This window comes from Elephas maximus, chromosome 17 (assembly GCF_024166365.1).
Source record: "Elephas maximus indicus isolate mEleMax1 chromosome 17, mEleMax1 primary haplotype, whole genome shotgun sequence".
Classification (NCBI taxonomy): Eukaryota; Metazoa; Chordata; class Mammalia; order Proboscidea; family Elephantidae; genus Elephas; species Elephas maximus.
Genome location: NC_064835.1, coordinates 24276247 through 24302149, shown reverse-complemented (window position 1 = coordinate 24302149; position 25903 = coordinate 24276247). Strand labels below are relative to the sequence as shown.

Genomic DNA, 25903 nt, shown 5'->3' with positions numbered 1-25903 from the left:
TCCCATACTTGCAATGAAAAATGTACTCTTATGATAAAATGGAAACCCTGATGGTGCTATGGTTAAAAGCTACAGCTGCTAACTGAAAAGTCTGCCATTTGAATCCACCAGGTGCTCCTTGGAAACTGTATAGGGGCAATTCTACTCTGTTCTTTAGGGTCACTATAGGGTCAAAACACTTTAGACTTCATGCATTTGAATGGAGAAACTGTACATTGTTTTCTCATTCACACAATATATTGAGCACCTTTCCATTCTTATATAATACGTATTTTTGCTAATTGGTAAAACCCTTTTGACTGTATCTACTTAATTGAGAGAAACTGTATATTATTTCTCATTCCCACAATATATTGGTAACTTTCTCATTCTTGTAACACAAGGTAAACTTTGAAACATGTAAAACTCTCTTGATTTTGTGTACTTGAATGAGAAAAACTGTACTGTTTTCTCAATAACAGAAGGTACTGGGAATATTCACATGCTTGTTGCACACAATGTTTTTTGATGACAGGTAAAACTCTTTTCTCTTCATTTATTAAATGGGAGAAATTGTACAGTTTACTCTTTTGCAGAATGTATTGGGAATGTTCTCATGCTTGTAACACAAACAGTTTTTAGATAACAGGTAAAACTGTTTTGACTTTCTCTACTTGAATGGGAGAAATTGTACATTGTTTTCTCATTTGCAGAATGTGTTGAGAACATTTTCATGCTTGAAATAGTGTTTTTTTTAGCAAACAGTAAAGCTCTTTTGACTTCCTCTACTTGAATGAGAGTAACAGTTTATTGGTTTCTCTTTCACACAATGTATTGAGGACTTTCCCGCTCTTGTAACACAAAGAGTATTTTGAGAATATGTAAAATAATTCTGACTTCATGTACTTGAATGGGAGAAATTGTACATAGTTTTCTCTTTAACAGAAAGTATTAAGAACATTCCCGTACTTGAAATAAGAAGTGTTTTTTTTGTAAACAAGTCAAATTCTTTTCACTTCGTCTACTTGAATGAAACTGTACGTTGTTATATATAGTTGGGAACATTTTTGTTCTTGAAACACAAAGTGTTTTGTTGTAACTGGTAAAAGTGTTTTGACTTCATCTATTTGAATAATAGAAACTGTAGAGTTTTCCATTTGAAGAATGTATTGGGAAATTTCTTGTGCTCGTAACACAAAGTGTTTTTGGGTAACATAAAACTTTTGACTTCATCTACTTGAACTGGAAAAAACTGTATATTGGAAATTTTCTCATTTTTGCAACACAAAATGTACTTTGAAAACATGTAAATCTCTGTTGACTTCATGTTCTCAAAAGGGAGAAACTCTACATTTTTTTTCTCATTCACAGAACGTATTGGGAGCATTCCTGTATTTGTAACACAAAGTGTTCTTTCCAAACAGGTTTATCTCTTTTGCCTTCATCTACTTGAATGAGAGTAACTATATATATTGGTTTCTCATTGACACAATATATTGGGAACTTTCACCTTCTTACAACCCAAGGTGTACTTTGAAATCATAAAACACTTTTGACATTATGTACTTGAATGGGAGAAACTGAATTATTTTCTCCATCATGAAATCTTTTGGGAACTTTCCTGCCTTTGTAACAGAAAGTGTGCTTTGAAAACAGTGAAAACTCTGGTGTTTTCATTTATTGAAGTGGGAGAAACTGTACATTATTTTCTTAATCACAGGATGTATAGGAAACATTTCTGTTCTTGTAACACAAAATGATGTTTGATAACAGAAAAAAACTATTTTGACTTCATCATCTTGAATGAGAGAAACTATATATTGTTTTCTCATGCACACAATGTATTAGGAACTTTTACGTTCTCTTAACATAAAGTTGTTGTTTTTAGGTGCCATCGAGTCCATTCCGACTCATAGTGACCTTATGTACAATGGAACAAAACTCTACCCGGTCCTGCACCATCCTTACAATTGTGCTTGAGCCCATTGTTGCAGCCACTGTGTCAATCCACCTTGATGAGGGTCTTCCTCTTTTCTGCTGACCCTGTACTTTACCAAGCATGATGTCCTTCTCCAGGGACTGATCCCTCCTGACAACATGTCCAAGGTATGTAAGATGCAGTCTCGCCATCCTTGCTTCTAAGGAGCATTCTGGTTGTACGTCTTCCAAGAAAGATTTGTTCATCCTTTTGGAAGTCCATGGTATCTTCAGTATTCTTTGCCACCACCACAATTCAAAGGTGCCAATTCTTCTTCGGTCTTCCTTATTCATTGTCCAACTTTCACATGCATATGATGCAATTGAAAATACCATGGCTTGGGTCAGGCAGACCTTAGTCTTCAAAGTGACATCTTTGCCCAATGCAATGCGTCTTTTGATTTCTTGACTGCTGCTTCCATGGGTGTTGATTATTGATCCAAGTAAAATGAAATCCTTGACAATTTCAACCTTTCCTCCATTTATCATGATATTGCTTATTTGTCCAGTTGTGAGGATTTTTGTTTTCTTTATGTTGAGGTGAAATCCATACTGAAGGCTGTGGTCTTTGATCTTCATTAGTAAGTGCTTCAGGTCCTCTTCACTTTCAGCAAGCAAGGTTGTGTCATCTGCATAACGCAGGTTATTAATGAGTCTTTCTCCAATCCTGATGCCCCGTTCTTCTTCATATTGTCCAGCTTCTCATATTATTAGCTCAGCATACAGATTGAATAGGTATGGTGAAAGGATACAACCCTGACCACACCTTTCCTGATATTAAACAACTTATATCCCCTTGTTCTGTCTGAACAACTACCTCTTGATCTATGTACAGGTTCTCCATGAGCACAATTAAGTGTTCTGGAATTCCCTTTCTTCACAATGTTATCCATAATTTGTTACTATCCACACAGTTGAATGCCTTTGCATAGTCAATAAACACAGGTAAACATCCTTCTGGTATTCTCTGCTTTCAGCCAGGATCCATCTGACATCAGCAATGATATCCCTGGTCCCACATCCTCTTCTGAATCCAGCCTGAATTTCTGGCAGTTCCCTGTCGAAACACTGCTTCAGCCACTTTTGAATGATCTTTAGCAAAATTTTGCTTGTGTGTGATATTAACGATATTGTTCCATAATTTCTACATTTGGTTGGATCACCTTTCTTGGGAGTAGGCATAAACGGTACTTTAAAAACGTGTAAAACTATGCTGACTCCATGTACTTAAATGGGAGAAACTGTACATTGTTTTCTCATTCACAGAATGTGTTGGAAATATTAATGTGCTTATAACATGAAGTGTTTTTTGATAATAGGTAAAACTTATTTTGACTTCCTCTACTTTAATGACAGATACTCTATGTTGGATTCTCATTCACACAATTACCTTCTTGTAACACAAAGGGTACTTTGAAAACGTAAAATTCTGTTAACTTCATGTACTTGAATGAGAGAAACTGTGCATTGTTTTCTCACACACAGAATGTACTGGTAACATTCTTGTGATTGGAACACAGCATGTCCTTTGATAACAGGTAAAACAACACTGACTTCATCTACTTGAATGGGAGAAACTGTACTTTGTTTTCTCTTTCACAGCATATATTGGGAATATTTCCGTGCTTGAAACACAAAGTGTACTTTGACAGTACGTAAAAATACTTTTGACTTCATATACTGGAAGGGGAGATACTCTATACTGTTATAGAATGTATTAGGAACATTCCCGTGTTTGGAACACAAAGTGCCTTTGGATAACAGGTAAGACTACCTTGACTTCATCTACATGAATGAGAAAAACTGTATAATGGTTTCTCATTCACATAATGTATTGGGGACTTTCTATTTCTTATAACACAAAGGAAGCTATGAAAACACGTAAAATTCTGTTGACTTCATGTACTTGAATCGAATAAACTGTACATTGTTTTCTCTTTCACAGGACATACTGGGAATATTCTCTGTGCTTGTAACACAAAGTGGTTTTGAATTAGAGGAAATAGTGTTTTGACATCATGTATTTGAATGAGAGAAACTGTACTGTGTTTACTCATTTATAGAATACGTCAAAAACTTTCCCATCCTTACAACGCATTATGTACTTGGATAAAATGTAAAACACTTTTGACTTCATGTTATATCTAGTTGGAATGCAAATTGTTACAATCCATAGAGAGGGGAAATTGACAGTATTTGACAATATCACATATGTTTGCCTTTTGACATGGAAATCCCACTTATGAGAATGACTCAGAAGACATATCTCCATCTAAATATATATAGCACAGAGATTTTTTGACCAACATTTTTTCTAATAATAAAATCTTAGAAACAAGGGAGGCAGAGCCAAGATGGCGGAATAGGCAGACCCTTCTGTCGAGCCCTCTTTACAACAAAGACCCAAAAAAACAAGTGAAATGAGTATACTTGTGACAAGCTGGGAGCCCTGAGCATCAAAGGCAAGCCTAGACAATGAACTGAGGGGCAGGGGAAGGAAGAGACTGTTCAGAAACAGAGAGGAGTTGCCGGGCCTGAATTGTGGGGAGCCCTCAGGCACCATTCTTGGAGCGGCTGTGGCGGGGGCAGCAGTGGTGGGGGGCTAGTCCTGGCATTTTGCCACAGTTTCCTCAGGGAGAAGCAGCCAGCCCCACAGCCCACTCACACCTCCAGAACCTGAGCAGAAAGGCGCTCTTGGCAAAAGCTAAGTACTTGCGTATATTTTAGCACGCCCCCCCCGACCCCCAACCCAGCTTCAGTGGCTGAATTCCTGGGCCTGAGATAGACCCTGGTGAGCACCTGGAGCCGTCCTCCCGGCCTTGGGGAAGAAAAAAATTTCCAAATGGGAGGAAAAGATAATTTGCTAGCTCCATTAACTGGGGGAGGTCAGGAAAGAAGTGGCTCCTGTCCAGGCATAAACCGTCCATGGACCTTGAGCAACTTTCCCTTCTGCATGGACCTGTGTGGGCCTATTTTGGGAGAACAGGCCCTAGTTGGCAAATTCCAACCATTTCAGCTGTGTGGTGGAAAGGTGAGTGTTTGATGTTTGACATTACTTTGTCTATTAAACAAGGTCCTCACCTACCCACAAAAGGGACCTAAGGACTGGTGGCTCCACTTGGGTCGCCCAGCCACCTGTGACAGATGCCCAGGGAAAACTGGTACCTCCCAGTCCTTACAACAAAATCCATGGGTGCCCATGGTCCCTCTGCAGAGCCCGCCCACCAGCATGCTCTAGGTAACAGAGACGCGTTTTCCTCAGAGACACTTGGGGGTCGGTTCTCAGCCCCCTGCCTTGTTCAGAGCGTGACCCCCTGCTGCAATCAGATACCAGTATATACGCTGATCACCCCTGCCCCTCTAAGACTGTAGGACAGAGCCTGTACCACACACTTGATGATCAGCTACCTAGAAATCTGAGCTGAATTCATACAAGAAAACTGAATGGACTCCTAGACTGATATATCTGATAATAGCTCTAGCCAGCTGGGGACAGGACATCAGAGCTCCAAAGGTGAAAATAATCAAGCTAGCTCACTCAAGCAACCCATAGGAGTATACAAAAACAAAACAAAGCAAGCAGCTACAACACAGTAAGCAAGCATAAACTAATACAATAACTTATAGATGGCTGGGAGACAACAGTCAGTATCAAGTCACATAAAGAAACAGATCATGATCACCTCAACAAGCTCTCAAAACAGAGAATCCAGGGATCTTCTAGATGAAAGTGCATTCCTGGAATTACCAGATGCAGAATACAAAAGTTTAATATACAGAACCCTTCAAGACATCAGGAAGGAAAGGAGGCAATACATAGAACAAGCCAAGGAACACACAGATAAAGCAACTGAAGAAATCAGGAAGATTATTCAGGAACATAATGAGAAGTTAAATAAGCTGGAAAAATCCATAGACAGACAGCAATCGGAAATTCAGAAGACTAACAATAAAATTACAGAATTAGATAACTCAATAGAAAGTCAGAGGAGCAGAACTGAGCAAGTAGAAGCTAGAATTTCTGAACTCGAAGATAAATCACTTGGTACTAATATATTTGAAGAAAAATCAGATAAAAGGATTAAAAAAAAAATGAAGAAACCTTAAGAATCATGAGGGACTCTATCAAGAGAAATAACCTACGAGTGATTGCAGTACCAGAACAGGGAGGGATAACAGAAAATACAGAGAAAATTGTTGAGGATTTGTTGGCAGAAAACTTCCCTGATATTGTCAAAGATGAGAAGATATCTATTCAAGATGCTCATCAAACTCTACATAAGATAGATCTTAAAAGAAAGTCACCAAGACATATTACAATCAAACTTGCCAAAACCAAAGATAAGGAGACAATTATAAGAGCAGCGAGGGACAAAAGAAAAGTCATCTACACGGGAGAGCCATTAAGAATAAGCTTGGACTACTCGGCAGAAACCATGCAGGCAAGAATGCAATGGGATGACATATTTAAAAAATTGAAGGAAAAAAATTGCCTGCCAAGAATCATATATCCATCAAAACTGTCTCTTAAATATAAAGGTGAAACTAAGTCATTTCCAGATAAACACGAGTTGAGGGAATTCATAAAAACCAAACCAAAACTACAAGAAATACTAAAGAGAGTTCTTTGGTTAGAAAATCAATAATATCAGGTATCGATCCAAGACTAGAACACTGAGCAGAGCAACCAGAAGTCAACCCAGACAGGGAAATCCAACAACAACAACAAAAAAAGCAACAAGGCAAGATTAAAAAAAAAAAAAAAAGCAGGATTAAAAAAAAAAAACCAACACAGGGTAACGGCAATGTTATCATGTAAAAGAAGACATTAAAATAATAAAGAGGGACTAAGAAATGTAATCACACACCTTCCATATGGAGAGGAAGATACGGTGATACAAAGAAATAAAAGTTAGTTATAAATTTACAAAAATGAGGGTAAATAATAAGGTAACCACAAAGGAGACAAAGTATCCTACTCATCAAAATAAAATACAAGGGAAAAATACAGGCTCAGTGGAAACAAAATCAACAACAACAAATATGAGGAAAGGACAACACATAAAGAAAATCTACTCAGCACATAAAATCAAGGGGGGAAAAGAAGCTGTCAACACACAAAAAAAAGGCATCAAAATGATAGCACTAAATTCATACCTATCCATAATTACCCTGAATGTAAATGGACTAAATCCACCAATAAAGAGACAGAGAGTGGCAGAATGGATTAAAAAACAAGATCTGTCTATATGCTGCCGACAAGAGACACACCTTAGACTTAGAGACATAAACAAACTAAAACTCAAAGGAAGGGAAAAAAATATATCAAGCAAACAACAATCAAAAAAGAGCAGGAGTGGCAATATTAATTTCTGACAAAATAGACTTTAAAGTTAAAACCATCAGAAAGGATAAGGAAGGACACTATATAATGATTAAAGGGACAATACACCAAGAAAATATAATGATATTAAATATTTATGCACCCAATGACAGGGCTGCAAGATATCAACATTGAAAAGTGAGAGAGACAGCTCCACAATAATAGTAGGAGAATTCAACACACCACTTTCGGTGAAGGACAGGACATCCAGAAAGAAGCTCAATAAAGACGTGGAAGATCTAAATGCCACAATCAACCAACTTAACCTCGTAAACATATACAGAACACTCCACCCAACAGCAACCAACTATGCTTTCTTGTCTAGTGCACATGGAGCAGTCTCTAGAATAGACCACATATTAGGTCATAAAGCGAGCCTTAGCAGAATCCAAAGCATTGAAATATTACAAAGCATCTTCTCTGACCATAGGCCATAAAGTGGAAATCAATAACAGGAAAAGCAGGGAAAAGAAATCAAATACTTGGAAACTGAACAATACCCTGCTCAAAGAAGACTGGATTATAGAAGACATTAAGGATGGAATAAAGAAATTCATAGAATCCAATGAGAATGAAAACACTTCCTATCAGAACCTTTGGGACACAGCAAAAGCAGTGCTCAGAGGCCAATTTAAATCAATAAATGCACACATCCAAAAAGAAAAAAGGGCCAAAATCAAAGAACTATCCCTACAACTTGAACAAATAGAAAGAGAGCAACAAAAGAAATCCACAGGCACCAGAAGAAAACAAATAATAAAAATTAGAGCTGAACTAAATGAAATAGAAAACAGAAAAACAATTGAAAGAATTAACAAGGCCTAAAGCTGGTTTTTTGAAAAACTCAACAAAATTGATAAACCATTGGCCAAACTGAAAAACAAAAGCAGGAGAGGAAGCAAATAACCCGAACAAGAAATGAGATGGGCGATATTACAAGAGACCCAACTGAAATTAAAAGAACCATATCAGATTACTATGAAAAACTATACTCAAAATTGAAACCCTAGAAGAAATGGATGAATTCTTGGAAACAAACTACCTGCCTAAACTAACACAAACAGAGGTAGAACAACTAAATAGACCCATAACGAAAGAAGAGATTGAAAAGATAATCAAAAAACTCCAAACAAAAAAAAAAGCCCCGGCCCAGACAGCTTCACTGCAGAGTTCTACCAAAGTTTTAGAGAAGAGTAAACACCACTACTGCTAAAGGTATTTCAGAGCATAGAAAAGGATGGACTTACCAAATTCTATGAAGCCACCATATCCCTGATACCAAAACCAGGTAAAGACACCACAAGAAAATTATAGACCTACATCCCTCATGAATGTAGATGCAAAAATCCTCAACAAAATTCTAGCCAATAGAATTCAACAACATATCAAAAAAATAATTCACCATGGCCAAGTGGGATTCATACCAGGTATGCAGGGATGGTTCAACATTAGAAAAACAATTAATGTAATCCACCCCATAAATAAAACAAAAGACAAGAATCACATGATTTTATCAACTCATGCAGAAAAGGCATTTGACAAAGTTCAGCACTCATTCATGATAAAAACTCTCAGCAAAATAGGAATAGAAGGAAAATTTCTCAACATAATAAAGGACATTTATACAAAGCCAACAGCCAACATCACTCTAAATGGAGAGAGCCTGAAAGCATTCCCATTGAGATTGGGAACCAGACAAAGATGCCCCTTATCACCACTCTTATTCAACATTGTGCTGGAAGTCCTAGCCAGAGCAACTAGGCTAGTAAAGAAATAAAGGGCATCCTGATTGACAAGGAAGAAGTAAAAGTATCTCTGTTTGCAGATGACATGATTTTATACACAGAATACCCTATGGAATCCTCCAGAAAACTACTGAAACTAATAGAAGAGTTCAGCAGAGTATTGGGATACAAGATAAACATACAAAAATCAATTGAATTCCTCTATACCAACAAAAAGAACATTGAAGAGGAAATCACCAAATCAATGCCATTTACTAACCTAGGGTGGTCCATACCTCATACCCATGGCTTTGCTGAGCACATTCCTTACATCCTTGTTCCTCAAGCTGTATATCAAAGGGTTCAGCATAGGAATCAGTGTGCTGTAAAACACAGAGGCAACCTTCTCCTGGACCATGTTGCTGCTAGATGATGGCTTAAAATACATGAATATGATAGATCCATAAAAAAACCCAACAACTGTAAGGTGAGAACCACAGGTACCAAAGGCTTTGGACTTGCCCTCAGCTGAGGGTATTTGAAGTATGCTGGAGAGTATAAAGGCATAAGAGATGATGATAGGCACAGTTGTTGCTAACACATTGAATCCACCTACAAGTATCAACAGAAGCTCATTAATGTAAGTACTGGAGCATGAGAGCTTTAGGAGAGGAATTATGTCACAGAGGTAATGGTGGATGACATTGTCTCCACAGAAGGAAAGTCTGATCATGAATATTGTGTGAGGCATACCTCCAAAAGTTGCCACAATATAGACTCCAGTCACCAGCATGTTGCAGACCTTTTGGGACATGGTGGCACTATAGAGCAGTGGACTACAGATAGCTACGTATCTATCATATGCCATGACAGTCAGCATATAGAATTCAGCAGTAGCAAAAACACAAAAGAAAAAAAGTTGTGTCATACATCCAGGGAGGGAAATAACATTTTGCTCCCATAGAAAGTTTCCCAGCAGTTTGGGTATAACAGTTGAGGAATAAAAGAGATCTATGACTGACAAATTACCAATAAAGAAGTACATGGGAGATTGTAGCTTTGGACTGAGAGTGATGATTAGGATCATACCCAAGTTTCCCATGACAGTGACCCCATAGGTCCCTAGGAACAGGAGGAAAAGAGGCAGCTGAAGTTCTGGTTTGTCTGTCAGTCCCTCGAGGACAAATTCAGTCACTGCGGAATCATTTTGTTTAGCCATTTCCATCAGGAAACAGGGAATGTGAAACTACAGAAAAGAAAATCACAGGAGGTAATAAAGCTATTAGCCTGTGGTAAGTAATATTTTATTATTGTTGTGACAGAAAAAAAAACTCATAAATTAAAATAGTTTTAGGGTGTTCAATAATAAGATCATTAATTATATAACTCATGTTAGGAATGCATTACTTTTAATCAAACACCTGCATAAGCTATACAGAAACAAAAAATAAATGTAATGTGACCTTTTAAATGATTGAAAAATATCTCAGTAGAACAAAGCTGCTGGTAATGATGTGCTCTCAGAGGTTTAATTGTTGACAAGAATAAACAGGAGCTCATTTTTTCATTTTCAGTAATTACTGATGGAGCTGTGTCTATATCTGCAACCCTCAGAGCAGGGGACATCAAGTTTTTATTGAGTGTTAAGAAATTACTTTTAGAGTTAATGTTGGGTCTTTTGTGTATTTTGGGTTGTTGTTACCCTGGAATACAAAGCACTCCTCAAGGAATAACTGATAAGGGAATGAATATCTTAGGGTTACACTTCTTAGTCTACAGAGATGTGCAGAGACCATGCTGTTCCAAATTAGCAGGTCTTCAAATTAATCCTGGAGTTCTTTGTTGCAAATAAGTAAGGACTCTATTATATTTATTCTTTCTAGGAAGAGTTTGGAAGCTATTGTGGCTGCATCTTAGGAAAGCAATGAAATAGGAAGGAAAAGAAGAAGAGACTTTTTCCTATTGCTCCACCCACTGCACACCCCACTGGCAACAAAAAAGTTTTATCCTGCAGTTTAGTTTTTTGTTCCCTTTATGCAATAGCCATATATACTTTAGTCAACAATAGTTTTATCAGAATACAAATTTGTAATTCTCCCTAAGTAATTCCGTTTCACAGTAAATGCCTTAGTTAAGTATACTCAAGGAGCCCTGGTAGCTCAATGATTTAAGTGCTTGGTTGCTAACCAAAAGGTCTGCAGTTGAAACCCACCAGCCTTTCTGAGAGAGAAAGACGTGGCAGTCTACTTTCATAAAGAACACAGCCTTGTAAACCCCATGGGGCAGTTCTACTCTCTCCTATATGGTCGTCATGAGTTGGAATTGATGCCATGACAATGAGTTTTTTGGAAAGTATATCAGAATTTGTGTACTTACTTGAATGCTGTCAGGAGTAGAAGAGTTGTTGCTCCCATTTAGATTTTCTCTCTTGTAATGTGAGACAAATTCAATAACTTCACAGCAAATATTACCTTTCCAGAACCTTGCTGATCTTGTTTAGTGTGCAAAGCTGTTAGCACTTAACATCAAATCATTGTATGGCAACTCTTGGAAATGAAGGAGAAATATATCCTCTTCTTATCATTTCTAAGGCCGGGTTCATTCTCCAGCTGTGTCACTAATTCACTGTGTGGAGTGAAGATGTCTAAGGTTTAATCACATTAATTCTAATTTGAGTGAACGATAATAAGATCTCCTTCCAAAGCCAGATCCTGAGGAGCCTTTTATAAGCAAGGGAATACTCTGATTTGTTGTTTATAAGTCTTTGAACTCCAAGGACATGCATGAGTTCCGTATTCTCCGAGGACCACAAGTCCAGTGGAAATTCTCAGAGGTCAAATTCCCCTGAGAATAAGAAATTACTGAGTTATATTTGCAGCCAAAATAATGGCACTCCCAAAATACTGGCATTTCTAATGTTCAGAATTAAAGTTTTCCTCTTACTTCTTGAAAAGGAAAATATTAAGCTGAAAAGGGGAATGGCTGCCACCTGGAATGATTGTAGTGTTATCATAAACAGATGCGGACAATTTGGTGAGGGTATTCTCACTGGCTTCGAAGAGCAGACGTCAAAGTTTTCATCTCTGTGTGCCCTCCAAAAGAAGAGTGTAGCAACTATTTCTTTTAGATTTTTAACTCTTTGTACTACCAATTAAATTAATCGATATTAATTAAAAATGATTTTCCTGGAAAGTTGAATATCATAATACCATCAATGATGACCTAAATGGGCCGATATACTACTTCCTGCCTAGATATGTTCCTTAATGGTTTTTATGCAGGTATGCAGGGGGTGGAGGGTTTTTTTTTTAATCAGAGCTAATAAGAAGCTCCCTTTAGCTCCTCCAAAAGCAGAGTGATACATTTAAGATATAGTCATAGCTTCTTAGAGTTAGTCTAATGCTTGCATATTTTGGTCTTGGGACTCCAAGACAGAAAAGTTTCAAACTCACCTCTAGATGATTTATTTTCTTGGATTCGAACTGCACACCTTTGGGTTAGCAGTCAAACTTTTAACCACTACACCACCAGGGTTTCCTGGAGAAGATCAGACACTTGCTTCTCTGGAGAAGATTAGGCACTCTTTAAGATACATAAAATGCATGGTCTGAGATATCAGTAATATATCTTTTTTTTCTAATTGTAGTGAAAATATACACAACAAAGAATTAACAAATTCAACAATTTCTACATATATAATTCGGTGACATTGATTAAATTCTTCATGTTTCAAAACCATACTAGCTATCATTTTCCTAATTATTCTACCAATACTGATGTAAAATTTATGGCCCTTAAGCAATTACTTCCTTTTTCCCCCTCTCTTCCTCCCCTATTGGATATATGGTTCCTGGAAATTTCCTCCCAATTTGTATATTGTATTTTCACTTTGTTCATAAGGTCATTTGATAAACAAGAGTGTATAATTTATATGAGGTCCCATTTATCTATTTTGTCTTTTGCTCACAGTGTTTTTGTTGTCATATCTAATAATCCATTGTGAAAAACTAGGTCCTGCAGCCAAGCCCCTATATTTCTTCTAAGAATTTTATGGCTTTTGTTTGTCCATTTGGGTCCTTGATCCATTTGGAATTAGTTTTTGCCCATGGAATGAAGAATGTATCTGATTAATTCTTCTTTATGGAGTAAACCAACTTTCCCAGCCCCATTTAGTGAAGAGAGTCTTCCATTCCCATTGAATGGATTTAGCACTCTTGTTGAAAATCAGTTGACTGCAGATGTATGAATTTATTTCTGTACTCTGAATTCTACTCCACTGTATATGTTTGTTATGATAACAGTACCAGGCTGTTTTAATTACTGTAGATTTATAGTATATTTAAAACAAAAAATGCGAGTACTCCTAATTTATCCTCCTTTTTCAAGATTGCCTTAGCTATTCAGGGTCTCTTGCCCTTCCATATAAATTTGAGGACTGCCTTTTCCACCTGTGCAAAAAAGACTTTTGGAATTTAGATGGTAATTGCATTGAATCTATAGATGTCTTTGGGTATTATTGATATCTTAACTATATTAAGCCTTCCAGTCCATGAAGACAGAATTTCTTTCCATTTATTTAGATTTTTTTAACTTCTTTTAGTAATGTTTTACAATTTTCTGGGGACTGTTCATTCCTAGGTACTTTATTATTTTAGATGCTATTGTCACAAAGCAATACAATGAGGGAAGATTAGATTTTTTTTTTTTTTTTTAAATCTCTAGAGCAATAGCACTAGGGAACCCACAGGGTAAAAACCTAAAAAAAACTATAGCAAAGGCAACCAATCAGCTTGAATAGATATCAAAGATATGATGCAGAAAAAAAAAATCAATCTCAAAAGATGACATACTATATGATTCCATTTACATAACATTCTTGAAATGACAAAATTGTAGAGATAGAGAAAAGTTTAGTGGTTGCCAGGGATTAGGGCTAGAGTGTAGGGACCGGAGTTTGGAAGCACATCTTTTTTTTTTCTTTTTTAAATAATTTTTATTGTGCTTTAAGTGAAGGTTTACAAATTAAGCCAGTCTGTCACATATAAGCTTATATACACCTTACTACATACTCCCATTAACTCTCCCCCTAATGAGTCAGCCCGCTCCCTCCTTCCAGTCTCTACTTTCGTGACCGTTTTCACCAGTTTCTAACACTCTCTACAATCCTATCTCCCCTCCAGACAGGAGATGTCAATACAGTTTCAAGTGTCAGCTGATACAAGTAGCTCACTCTTCATCAGCATCTCTCTCCAACCCATTGTCCAGTCACTTCCATGTCTGATGAGTTGTCTTCAGGAATGGTTCCTGTCCTGGGCCAACAGTAAATTTGGGGACCATGACCACCGGGATTCTTCTAGTCTCAGTCAGGCCATTTAGTCTGGTTTTTTTTATGAGAATTTGGGGTCTGCATCCCACTGATCTCCTGCCCCCTCAGGAGTTCTCTGTTGTGCTCCCTGTCAGGGCAGTCATCAGTTGTGGCCAGGCACCATCTACTTCTTCTGGTCTCAGGATGATGTAAGTCTCTAGTTCATGTGACCCTATCTGTCTTGGGCTCATAGTTATCGTGTGACCTTGGTATTCTTCATTCTCCTTTGATCCAGGTGGGTTGAAACCAATTGATGCATCTTAGATGGCCGCTTGTTAGCTTTTAAGACCCCAGACGCCACACTTCAAAGTGGGATGCAGAATGTTTTCATAATAGAGTTTATTACGCCAATTGACTTCGAAGTCCCCTTAAGCCATAGTCCCCAAACCCCTGCCCTTGCTCCACTGACCTTTGAAGCATTCAGTTTATCCCAGAAACTTCTTTACTTTTGGTCCAGTCCAGTTGAGCTGACCTTCCTTGTATTGAGTATTCTCCTTCCCTTCACCTAAAGTAGTTCTTATCTACTATCTAATCAGTAAATAACCCTCTCCCACTCTCCCTCTCTCCCCCTCTCGTAACCACAAAAGAATGTGTTCTTCTCAGTTTATACTATTTCTCAAGAACTTATAATAGTGGTCTTATACAGTATTTGTCCTTTTGCATCTGACTAATTTCACTCAGCATAATGCCTTCCAGATTCCTCCATGTTGTGAAATGTTTCACAGATTTGTCACTGTTCTTTATCGATGCGTAGTATTCCATTGTGTGAATGTACCATAATTTATTTAACCATTCACCTATTGATGGACACCTTGGTTGCTTCCAGCTTTTGCTATTGTAAACAGTGCTGCAATAAACATGGGTGAGCATATATCTGTTCGTGTAAAGGCTCTTATTTCTCTAGGGTATATTCCAAGGGGTGGGATTTCTGGGTTGTATGGTAGTTCTATTTCTAACTTTTTAAGAAAACGCCAGATAGATTTCCAAAGTGGTTGTACCATTTTACATTCCCACCAGCAGTGTATAAGAGTTCCAATCTCTCTGCAGCCCCTCCAACATTTATTATTTTGTGTTTTTTGGATTAATGCCAGCCTTGTTGGAGTGAGATGGAATCTCGTCGTAGTTTTTATTTGCATTTCTCTAATGCTTAATGATCGAGAGCATTTTCTCATGTATCTTTTAGCCGCCCAAATGTCTTCTTTAGTGAAGTGCGTGTTCATATCCTTTGCCCACTTATTGATTGGGTTGTTTGTCTTTTTTGTGGTTGAGTTTTAACAGAACCATATAGATTTTAGAGATCAGGCGCTGGTCGGAGATGTCATAGCTGAAAATTCTTTCCCAGTCTGTAGGAGGTCTTTTTACTCTTTTGGTGAAGTCTTTAGATGAGCATAGGTGTTTGATTTTTAGGAGCTCCCAGTTATCTGGTTTCTCTTTGTCATTTTTGGTAATGTTTTGTATTCTGTTTATGCCTTGTATTAGGGCTCCTAACATTGTCCCTATTTTTTCTTCCATGATCTTTATCGTTTTAGTCTTTAGGTCTTTGATCCACTTGGAGTTAGTTTTTGTGCATGGTGTGAGGTATGGGTCTTGTTTCCTTTTTTTGCAAATGGATATCGAGTTATGCCAGCACCATTTGTTAAAAAGGCTATCTTTTCCCCAATTAACTGACACTGGGCCTTTGTCAAATGTCAGCTGCTCATATGTGGATGGATTTATATCTGGGTTCTCAATTCTGTTCCATTGTTCCATCCTTTGAGTTTTTGTTTGTGTCTCTAAGTCTAACGTGTGTCTTTTGTAGGCAGCATATAGACAGATCATGTTTCTTTATCCACTCTGAGATTCTCTATCGCTTTATTGGTGCATTTAGTCCATTTACATTCAGTGTAATTATAGATGAGTAGTGCTGTCATTTTGATGCCTTTTTGTGTGTGTTGTTGACAATTTCATTTTTCCACTTACTTTTTCGTGCTGAGATGTTTTTCTTTGTAAATTTTGTGTTCCTCATTTTCATAGTAGTTGAATTTCTGTTTGCTGAGTCGTTATGTTTTTCTTGGTTTTTATTTTGAGTTATGGAGTTGTTATACCTCTTTGTGGTTACCTTAATATTTGCCCCTATTTTTCAAAGTAAAAACCTAACTTGTATTGTCCTATATCGCCTTGTTTTCCTCTCCATATGACAGTTCTATGCCTCCTGTATTTAGTCCCTCTTTTTGATTATTATGATCTTTTATATCGAATTCAATGATTCCCTGTTTTGAGCATTTTTTTCTTTTTAAAATTATTCTTTATTTGTTTTTGTGTTTTCCCTATTTGAGTTGATATCAGGATGTTCTGTTCTGTGACCTTGTGTTGTGCTGGTATCTGATATTATTGATTTTCTCACCAAACAATTTTCTTTAGTATTTCTTGTAGCTTTGGTTTGGTTTTTGCAAATTCTCTAAGCTTGTGTTTATCTGTAAATGTTTTAATTTCACCTTCATATTTGAGAGAGATTTTTGCTGGATATATGATCCTTGGCTGGCAGTTTTTCTCCTCCAGTGCTCTATATATGTCATCCCATTGCCTTATTGACTTCATGGTGTCTGCTGAGCAGTCTGAACTTATTGATTCTCCTTTATAGGAGATCTTTCTTTTATCCCTGGCTGCTTTTAAAATTTTCTCTTTATCTTTGGTTTTGGCAAGTTTGTTGGTAATATGTCTTGGTGATTTTCTTTTTGGATCAACCTTATATGGGGTTTGATGAACGTCTTGGACAGATATCCTTTCATCTTTCTAGATGTCAGGGAAGTTTTCCGCCAACAGTTCTTCAACTATTCTCTCTATATTTTCTGTTATTCCTCCCTGTTCTTGAACTTCATTCACACGCAATGTATTCTTCTTGATATAATCCCAAATGATTCTTAGAGTTTCTTCATTTTTTTAATTTCTTTTATCTGATTTTTTTTTAGCTATACTGGCGTAAATTCCCTTATCCTCCTGGTCCCCAAGTCTACATTCAATTGCTTGATTCTGCTCCTCTGACTTCCTGTTGAGTTGTCTAATTCTGTAATTTTACTGTTAATCTTTTGGATTTCTGAATGCTATCTCTCTATGAATTCTTGCAGCTTATTAATTTTTCCACTATTTTCTTGAATAATCTTTTTGATTTCTTCAACTTCTTTATCCGTGTGTTCCTTGGCTTTTTCTGTAGATTGCCTTATTTCATTTCTGCGGTCATCCCTGATGTCTTGAAGCATTCTGTAAATTTGTTTTTAATATTCTGCATCTGGCAATTCCAGGATTGTCTCTTCATTTGGAAAGATTTTGATTCTTTAATTTGGGGAGTTGTAGAAGCAATCATGATCTGCTTCTTTATGTGGTTTGATATCGACTGCTGTCTCCGAGTCATCTTTAAGATATTGTAATGATTTATATTTGCTCACTGAGTCTTATCTTATTTTATTTTCTTTCAATATACGTAGGTGGGCTACTAGATTGCGCTTTCTTGATTGTTGTAGCCCTTGACTCATTTATGTCCTATTACCAGCTGGTTTGTGCTGTGACCAGATATATAAGCCTAAGAGTCCATTCACTATTCTTGAGTAGAATCTGATTTTGGGTCATCAAGTGTGTGGTGCAGACTGTCACCTATCCACCTAGAGGAGTAGTGGTGATAGTTGTGTGCACCAGATTCTAGGAGCAGCAGGGGGTCACACTCCAGGGAGGGCAGGATGCTGACAAGCTTCCCCCAAGTGCCAGTGAGGTAGGGGTGTCTCTGTTCCTAAAGCACTTTGGTGGATGGGCTCTGCAGCTGTAGCTTAGGCACCCAATGCATGCACCTCTACAGATTGTTAGGTGTCACCATCCTCAGACCCCTAAGGCAGGAGGCTAGGTGGTGTGGGGGGAGCTTCAGCCCTCAGTTCCCTGTTGTGGATCAGTGAGGGCTCTGTTAAATATGCAGAGATTTCAGACCTGGGAAAGTTGTCTTTCCAGTAATCTGCTAAAATAATTACAGTCAGATCCCTATCAGAATTGCCTTTTCATTATAATAGCCACCTTGTTCCCTGTAGGGATGAAAGCCCAAGACTGGATCTCATATGCTTGGCTGGAGCTGGTTCTGTATTTTTCGTCCAATATCGGTAAGTTAGGGAAGGATCTTTGGTCCCTGGGTATTTGTAGCTGCTTCTTTCTGGCCAGGAGAATGGGTTAGGAAAAGACAGGAAAAAAAAAAAAAACACAGAGCACTTCGCTCTCTGGCTCAGGAAATTCCAATGTTAATGAAGCCGCCTGGGAAGGGGAGGGGAGGGATCAGATAGATAGGAGAGAGTAGCACCCCGGAATATAGACAAAGTTACTTATCTTGTTTGGGATGAATGTTTTATCTGAGATTCCCAAGGGGAGTGTAGTCTGTGTGCTTTGGTTGGGTTGAGATTGCCGCCGAGGGTCAGGTCCTCGTCCTGTGATTGTGCTGTCTCAGAAGCTGTGGTCAGTTCCGCTGCTCCCAGTCCAAAGCCCAGTGCCAAGTTTCCCCAGCTGGGACGCTGCACTCCAGGCTCCAAAACCAGTTGCTGCCTCCCGGTGACTTCTCCTCCTCTCAGCAACATCACTGCTCTGCCTGCGTGCACTGGCTGGGCTACCGCTGAGGTCACTTCTGGGGGTTAGGGCTGCATCCCGTGTTTGTGCTGTCTCAGGATGCCGTGCTCAGCTCCCCTACGCCCAGTTCAAATCCCGGCACCAAGATTTTCTTACTGGGACGCTGGCTACAGGCTCTGAAAACAGTCATTGCTTCCCCATGGTTGATCATTCTCAGTCTCTGTCACTCAGGTCAACTTTTTAAATCTGTGTTTGATGGTCAGCGTTCATAGATTGTCATGTATGTGATCGATTCACTTGTTTTTCTGAGTTTTGTTGCAAGAGGGATCCAAGGTAGCTTCTACCTAGTCAGCCATCTTGGCCTCGCTCTTGAGTAACACTTTTAAAAAATAATATGTATAATATGTGTCCTTCAAACATGGAAACACTTTGATTTTGCTTTCACAGTAAACTCTAGCTGGCTGAATACGAAATCCTAGATATAGTATATATTTCATTCAGAATCCTGTACCCTTTGTCACATTGACTGATTGGTCAGGGTGCTCCTATGATGAGAATATTGATGTCAATTTAATTCTCATTCCTACTTAGAAATCATGCTATTTCTCTCCATAGGCTTGGAAAATGTTCTCCTTATTTGGAGTTCTTAACTAGGTGTGTAACTTCTTGTTGAACTTTTTCTGCTCTGCATTCAATGGCCCCTTCAAATTTATGATTCAAGTTTTCAGTGAAAAAAGCTTCTTCTGTCATTTTTGTTTCTTTTCGTGTTTAATCTTCTCCTCTATGCTCCTGTTTCATTTTTTTCTGAATTTTCTATTAGAAAGATGTTACGTCTCTTGGATTATATCCTTGGCTATTTTTTTTTTTTCAGTATTCCCAAAGACTTTTTTCCTGCGATGTGTTGTAGGAGAATTGTATAAGTTAGTTCCAAATCACTGTTTCAGTCTTCTGATACGTTTATTGTGCTGTTAGAGCTTTTTGCATAATTTTATGCAGTTTTATCAACAGGTGTAGATTTATGTAACCACCATCAAAATCAAGATACACAAAAATTCTATCACCACAAAGAAAATACCTTGTGTGCTTCTTAAAATATGTACTTCCTACTTGTCTATAATTACACTGAATGTAAATGGGCTAAATGCACCAAAAAGTGATAGAGAGTCTCAGACCGATTAAAGAAACATGATCCATCTATATGCTGCCTACGAGAGACACACCTTAGACTTAGAGACAAACAAAAACTCAAAGGATGGAAAAAATATATCAAGCAAACGACAAGCAAAAAAGAGCAGGAGTAGCAATATTAATTTCTGACAAAAAGACTTTAAAATTAAATCCACCACAAAGGATAAAGAAGGATACTACATAATGATAAAAGGGACAATTGACCAAGAAAATACAACCATATTAAATATTTATGCACCCTATGACAGGGCTGCAAGATACATAAAACAAACTTTAACAGAACTGAAAAGTGAGATAGACACCTCCAAAATTATAGTAGGAGAATTCAACACACCACTTTCAGAGAAGGACAGGACTTCCAGTAAGAAGCTAAATAGAGACATGGAAGACCTAATTGCTACAATCAACCAACTTGACCTCATCGGCCTATACAGAACACTCCACCCAACAGCTGCAAAGTATACTTTTTTTTTTCTAGCACACACGGAACATTCTCTAGAATAGATCACATATTAGGTCATTAAACAAACCTTTGCAGAATCCAAAACATCAAAATATTACAAAGCATCTTCTAAGACCACAAGGCAATAAAAGTGGAAACCAATAACAGAAAAATCAGGGAAAAGAAATCAAATACTTGGAAACTGAACAATACCCTGCTCAAAAAAGACTGGGTTATAGAAAACATTAAGGAGGCAATAAAGAAATTCATAGGATGCAACAAGAATGAAAACACTTCCTATCAAAAAATCTGGGACACAGCAAAAGCAGTGCTCAGAGGTCAATTTATATCGATAAATGCACACGTACATAAAGAAGAAAGAGCCAGAATCAGAGAACTGTCCCTACAACTTGAACAAATAGAAAGCGAACAACAAAAGAATCCATCAGGCACCAGAAGAAAACAAATAATAAAAATTAGAGCTGAACTAAATGAATTAGAGAACAGAAAAACAAGTGAAAGAATTAACAAAGCCAAAAGCTGGTTCTTTGAAAAAAATTAACAAAATTGATAAACCATTGGCCAGACTGACTAAAGAAATACAGGAAAGGAAACAAATAACCTGAATAAGAAACGAGATGGGCCACATCACAACAGACCCAACTGAAATTAAAAGAATCATATCAGATTATTACAAAAAATTGTACTCTAACAAATTTGCAAACCTAGAAGAAATGGATGAATTCCTAGAAAAACACTACCTACCTAAAATAACACAATCAGAAGTAGAACAACTAAATAGACCCAGAACAAAAAAAGAGATCGAAAGGTAATCAAAAAACTCCCCCCAAAAAAAGCCCTGGCCCGGACGGCTTCACTGCAGAGTTGTACCAATCTTTCAGAGAAGAGTTAACACCACTACTACTAAAGGTATTTCAAAGCATAGAAAATGGCGGAATACTACCTAACTCATTCTATGAAGTCACCATCTCCCTGATACCAAAACCAGGTAAAGACACCACAAAAAAAAGGAAATTACAGACCTATATCCCTCATGAACATAGATGCAAAAATCATCAGCAAAATTCTAGCCAATAGAATTCAACAACATATCAAAAAAATAATCCACCATGACCAAGTGGGATTTATACCAGTTATGCAAGGCTGGTTTAATATTAGAAAAACCGTTAATGTAATCCACCATATAAATAAAACAAGAGACAAAAACCACATGATCTAATCAATTGGTGCAGAAAAGGCATTTGACAAAGTCCAACACCCATTCATGACAAAAACTCAGCAAAATAGTAATTGAAGGAAAATTCCTCAGCATAATAAAGGGCATCGATACAAAGCCAACAGCCAACATCACTCTAAATGGAGAGAGCCTGACAGCATTTCCTTGAGAACAGGAACCAGAGAAGGATGCCCTTTTTCACCGCTCTTATTCAACTTTGTGCTAGAAGTCCTAGCCAGAGCAATTAGGCTAGACAAAGAAATAAAGGGCATCCGGATTGGCAAGGAAGAAGTAAAATTATCTCTATTTGCAGATGACATGATCTTATACACAGAAAACCCCAAGGAATCCTTCAGAAAACTTCTGAAAATAATAGAAGAGTTTGGCAGACTCTCAGGTTATAAGATAAACATACAAAAATCACTTGAATTCCTCTACATCAAAAAAAAGAACTTTGAAGAGGAAATCACCAAATCAATACCATTCACAGTAGCCCCCAAGAAGATAAAATAAAATAAGCCCCCAAGAAGTTAAAATACTCAGGAATAAATCTTACCAAAGATGTAAAAGACCTATACAAAGAAAACTACAATGTACTAGTGCAAGAAAATAAAAAGGATCTACATAAGTGGAAAAGCATACCTTGCTCATGGATAAGAAGACTTAACATAGTAAAAATGTCTATTCTACCAAAAGCCATCTATACATACAATGCACTTCCGATCCAAATTCCAATGACATTTTTTAAAGTGATGGGGAAACAAATCACCAACTTCATATGGAAGGGAAAGAAGCCCCGGATAAGTAAAGCATTACTGAAAAAGAAGAAGAAAGTGGGAGGCCTCACTCTACCTGATTTTAGAACCTATTATACAGCCACAGTAGTCAAAACAGCCTGGTACTGGTACAACAACAGGCACATAGACCAATGGAACAGAATTGAGAAGCCAAATATAAATCCATCCACATATGAGCAGCTGATATTTGACAAAGGCCCAGTGTCAGTTAATTGGGGAAAAGACAGTCTTTTTAACAAATGGTGCTGGCATAACTGGATATCCATTTGCAAAAAAAAGAAACAGGACCCATACTTCACTCCATGCACAAAAACTAACTCAAAGTGGATCAAAGACCTAAACATAAAGACTAAGACGATAAAGATCATGGAAGAAAAAATAGGGACAACGTTAGGAGCCTTAATACAAGGCATAAACAGAATACAAAACATTACCAAAAATGACAATGAGAAACCAGATAACTGGGAGCTCCTAAAAATCAAACACCTATGCTCATCTAAAGACTTCACCAAAAGAGTAAAAAGACCACTTACAGATTGGGAAAAAATTTTCAGCTATGACATCTCTGACCAGCGCCTGATCTCTAAAATCTATATGATTCTGTTCAAACTCAACCACAAAAAAGACAAACAACCCAATCAAAAAGTGGGCAAAGGATATGAACATGTACTTCACTAAAGAAGATATTCAGGGGGTTAACAGATACATGAGAAAATGCTGTCGATCATTAGACATTAGAGAAATGCAAATAAGAACTACGATGAGATTCCATCTCACTCCAACAAGGCTGGCATTAATCCAAAAAACACAAAATAATAAATGTTGGAGGGGCTGCAGAGAGATTGGAACTCTTATACACTGCTGGTGGGAATGTAAAATGGTACCACCACTTCGGAAATCTATCTGGCGTTATCTTAAACAGTTGGAAATAGAACTACGGTACAACCCAGAAATCCCACTCCTCGGAATATACCCTAGAGAAATAATAGCCTTTAAAGAAACAGATATATGCACACTCATGTTTATTGCAACACAGTTTACAATAGCAAAAAGCTGGAAGCAACCAAGGTGTCCATCAATGGATGAATGGTTAAATAAATTATGGTATATTCACACAATGAAATACTATGCATCGATAAACAACGTGACTAATTTGTGAAACATTTCATAACATGGAGGAATGTGGAAGGCATTATGCTGAGCGAAATTAGTCAGATGCAAAAGGACAAATACTGTACAAGACCACTATTACAAGATCTTGAGAAATAGTATAAACTGAGAAGAACACACTTTTTTGTGGTTACGGGGGGGGGGGGAGGGAGGGAGAGAGGGTGGGAGAGTGTTATTTACTGATTAGTTAGTCGTTAAGAACTACTTTAGGTGAAGGGAAGAACAATACTCAATACACGAAGGTCAGCTCAACTGGACTGGACCAAAAGCAAAGAAGTTTCCGGGATAAACTGAATGCTTCAAAGGTCAGCGGAGCAAGGGCAGGGGTTTGGGGACTATGGCTTAAGGGGTCTTCTAAGTCAACTGGCAAAATAATTCTAGTATGAAAACATTCTGCATCCCACTTTGAAATGTGGTGTCTGGGGTCTTAAATGCTAACAGCGGCCATCTAAGATGCATCAATTGGTCTCAACCCACCTGGATCAAAGGAGAATGAAGAACACCAAGGTCACAGGATAACTATGAGCCCGAGAGACAGAAAGGCCCCCATGAACCAGAGACTTACATCATCCTGAGACCAGAAGAAGTAGATGGTGCCTGGCCACATCCGATGACTGCCCTGACAGGGAGCACAACAGAGAACCCCTGAGGGAGCAGGAGATCAGTAGGATGCAGACCCCAAATTCTCATAAAAAGACCAGACTTAATGGTCTGACTGAGACTAGAAGAAGCCTGGCCAGCATTGTCCCCAAACCTTCTGTAGGCCCGGGAGAGGAACCATTCCTGAAGACAACTCATCAAACATGGAAGTGACTGGACAATGGGTTTGAGAGAGTTGCTGATGAAGAGTGAGCTACTTGAATCAGGTGGACACTTGAGACTGTGTTGGCATCTCCTGTCTGGGGGGGAGATGGGAGGGTAGAGAGGGTTAGAAACTGGCAAAATTTTCATGAAAGGAGAGACTGGAAGGAGGGAGTGGGCTGACTCATTATGGGGAGAATAAGTGGGAGTATGGAGTAAGGTGTATATAAGCTTATATGTGACAGGCTGACTTGACTTGTAAACTTTTACTTAAAGCACAATAAAAATTGTTTTTTAAAAAAGTGTTACTCAAGGATAAAAGTATATAACTGAGAAATTAATGCATGAGAGGTAGAAGCTATTAGATACAAGGAAAATACTGATTAAAAACAATGAAGAGTAATGGCCACTTTCTCTAAATGTAACACAGGAAAGTGTTAAATTAGTTAGAAGACACACAGAAAAAGGCAATATTCTGAACAATTCTTCAGATTAAGGGGAAGGCAAAATGAAACTTAAAAAGAAAGCTATCAAGAAGTAAAGTATAAAGAAAAAATTTTTTAAATATTGTAAACTATCTAAAAGGCAAGTGATCAAGCCATATCCTTAAACCTTTCCATTATACTATGCAAAGATTGAATATAAGTTAAGCATTCAACTTTAGAAGGGAGAAAATTAGCAGGATAAAACAACAAACAAAGAGATAACTAAATAAAGGTCAAATCAGAAACTGATCAACTAGAATTTAAAATACAGTAATATCGTTGATAAATAAGAGAAACTGTTCTTTTAAAGTATTAATGATAAGAAAGTTCAGGCAGAAAAAAAAGGAAAAATTCAAGTAAATAGCTGTAGGAGTCAGAAATACAATATAATCACAAATATGTAAAAGAATAGAAAACATATGAATAGAAAAATTATATGCACCTCTATTAGAAATGGATGATTTTGAATACAAACATACATTCCAAAAAGATGAAAAATAAGAACTATCTGAAATAACTATTAAAGAATAAGAACTCTAATTGGACTTACATCTTCAGAAAAGGCAGAAATTTTGGATTGTTTGGGTTAGTTGCATCATTTTTTCAGGGAACAGATACAGGGTATCCCCAAATTCCTAAGCCTGTCTTTAAGTTAAATTTGTATGTAAGTTGGAACAGTTAGGTATGGTTTTTATCTAACGTCATTTAGTCAAATGTTTGTCTTAGTATATAGCATATAGCACACATTTCTATGCATAAGAACATTAAACAAATACTTCCAGA

General features: G+C 37.5%; 1 protein-coding gene across 1 annotated transcript; it reads right to left on the bottom strand.

Moving 5' to 3' along the window:
- Positions 1-9343: 9343 nt before the first annotated feature.
- Positions 9344-10282, bottom strand: LOC126061113 (olfactory receptor 8D1-like). The gene has a single exon (XM_049857458.1). It carries the CDS (start codon positions 10280-10282, stop codon positions 9344-9346), a length of 939 nt encoding a protein of 312 aa, XP_049713415.1.
- Between the last annotated feature and the right edge of the window lie 15621 nt (positions 10283-25903).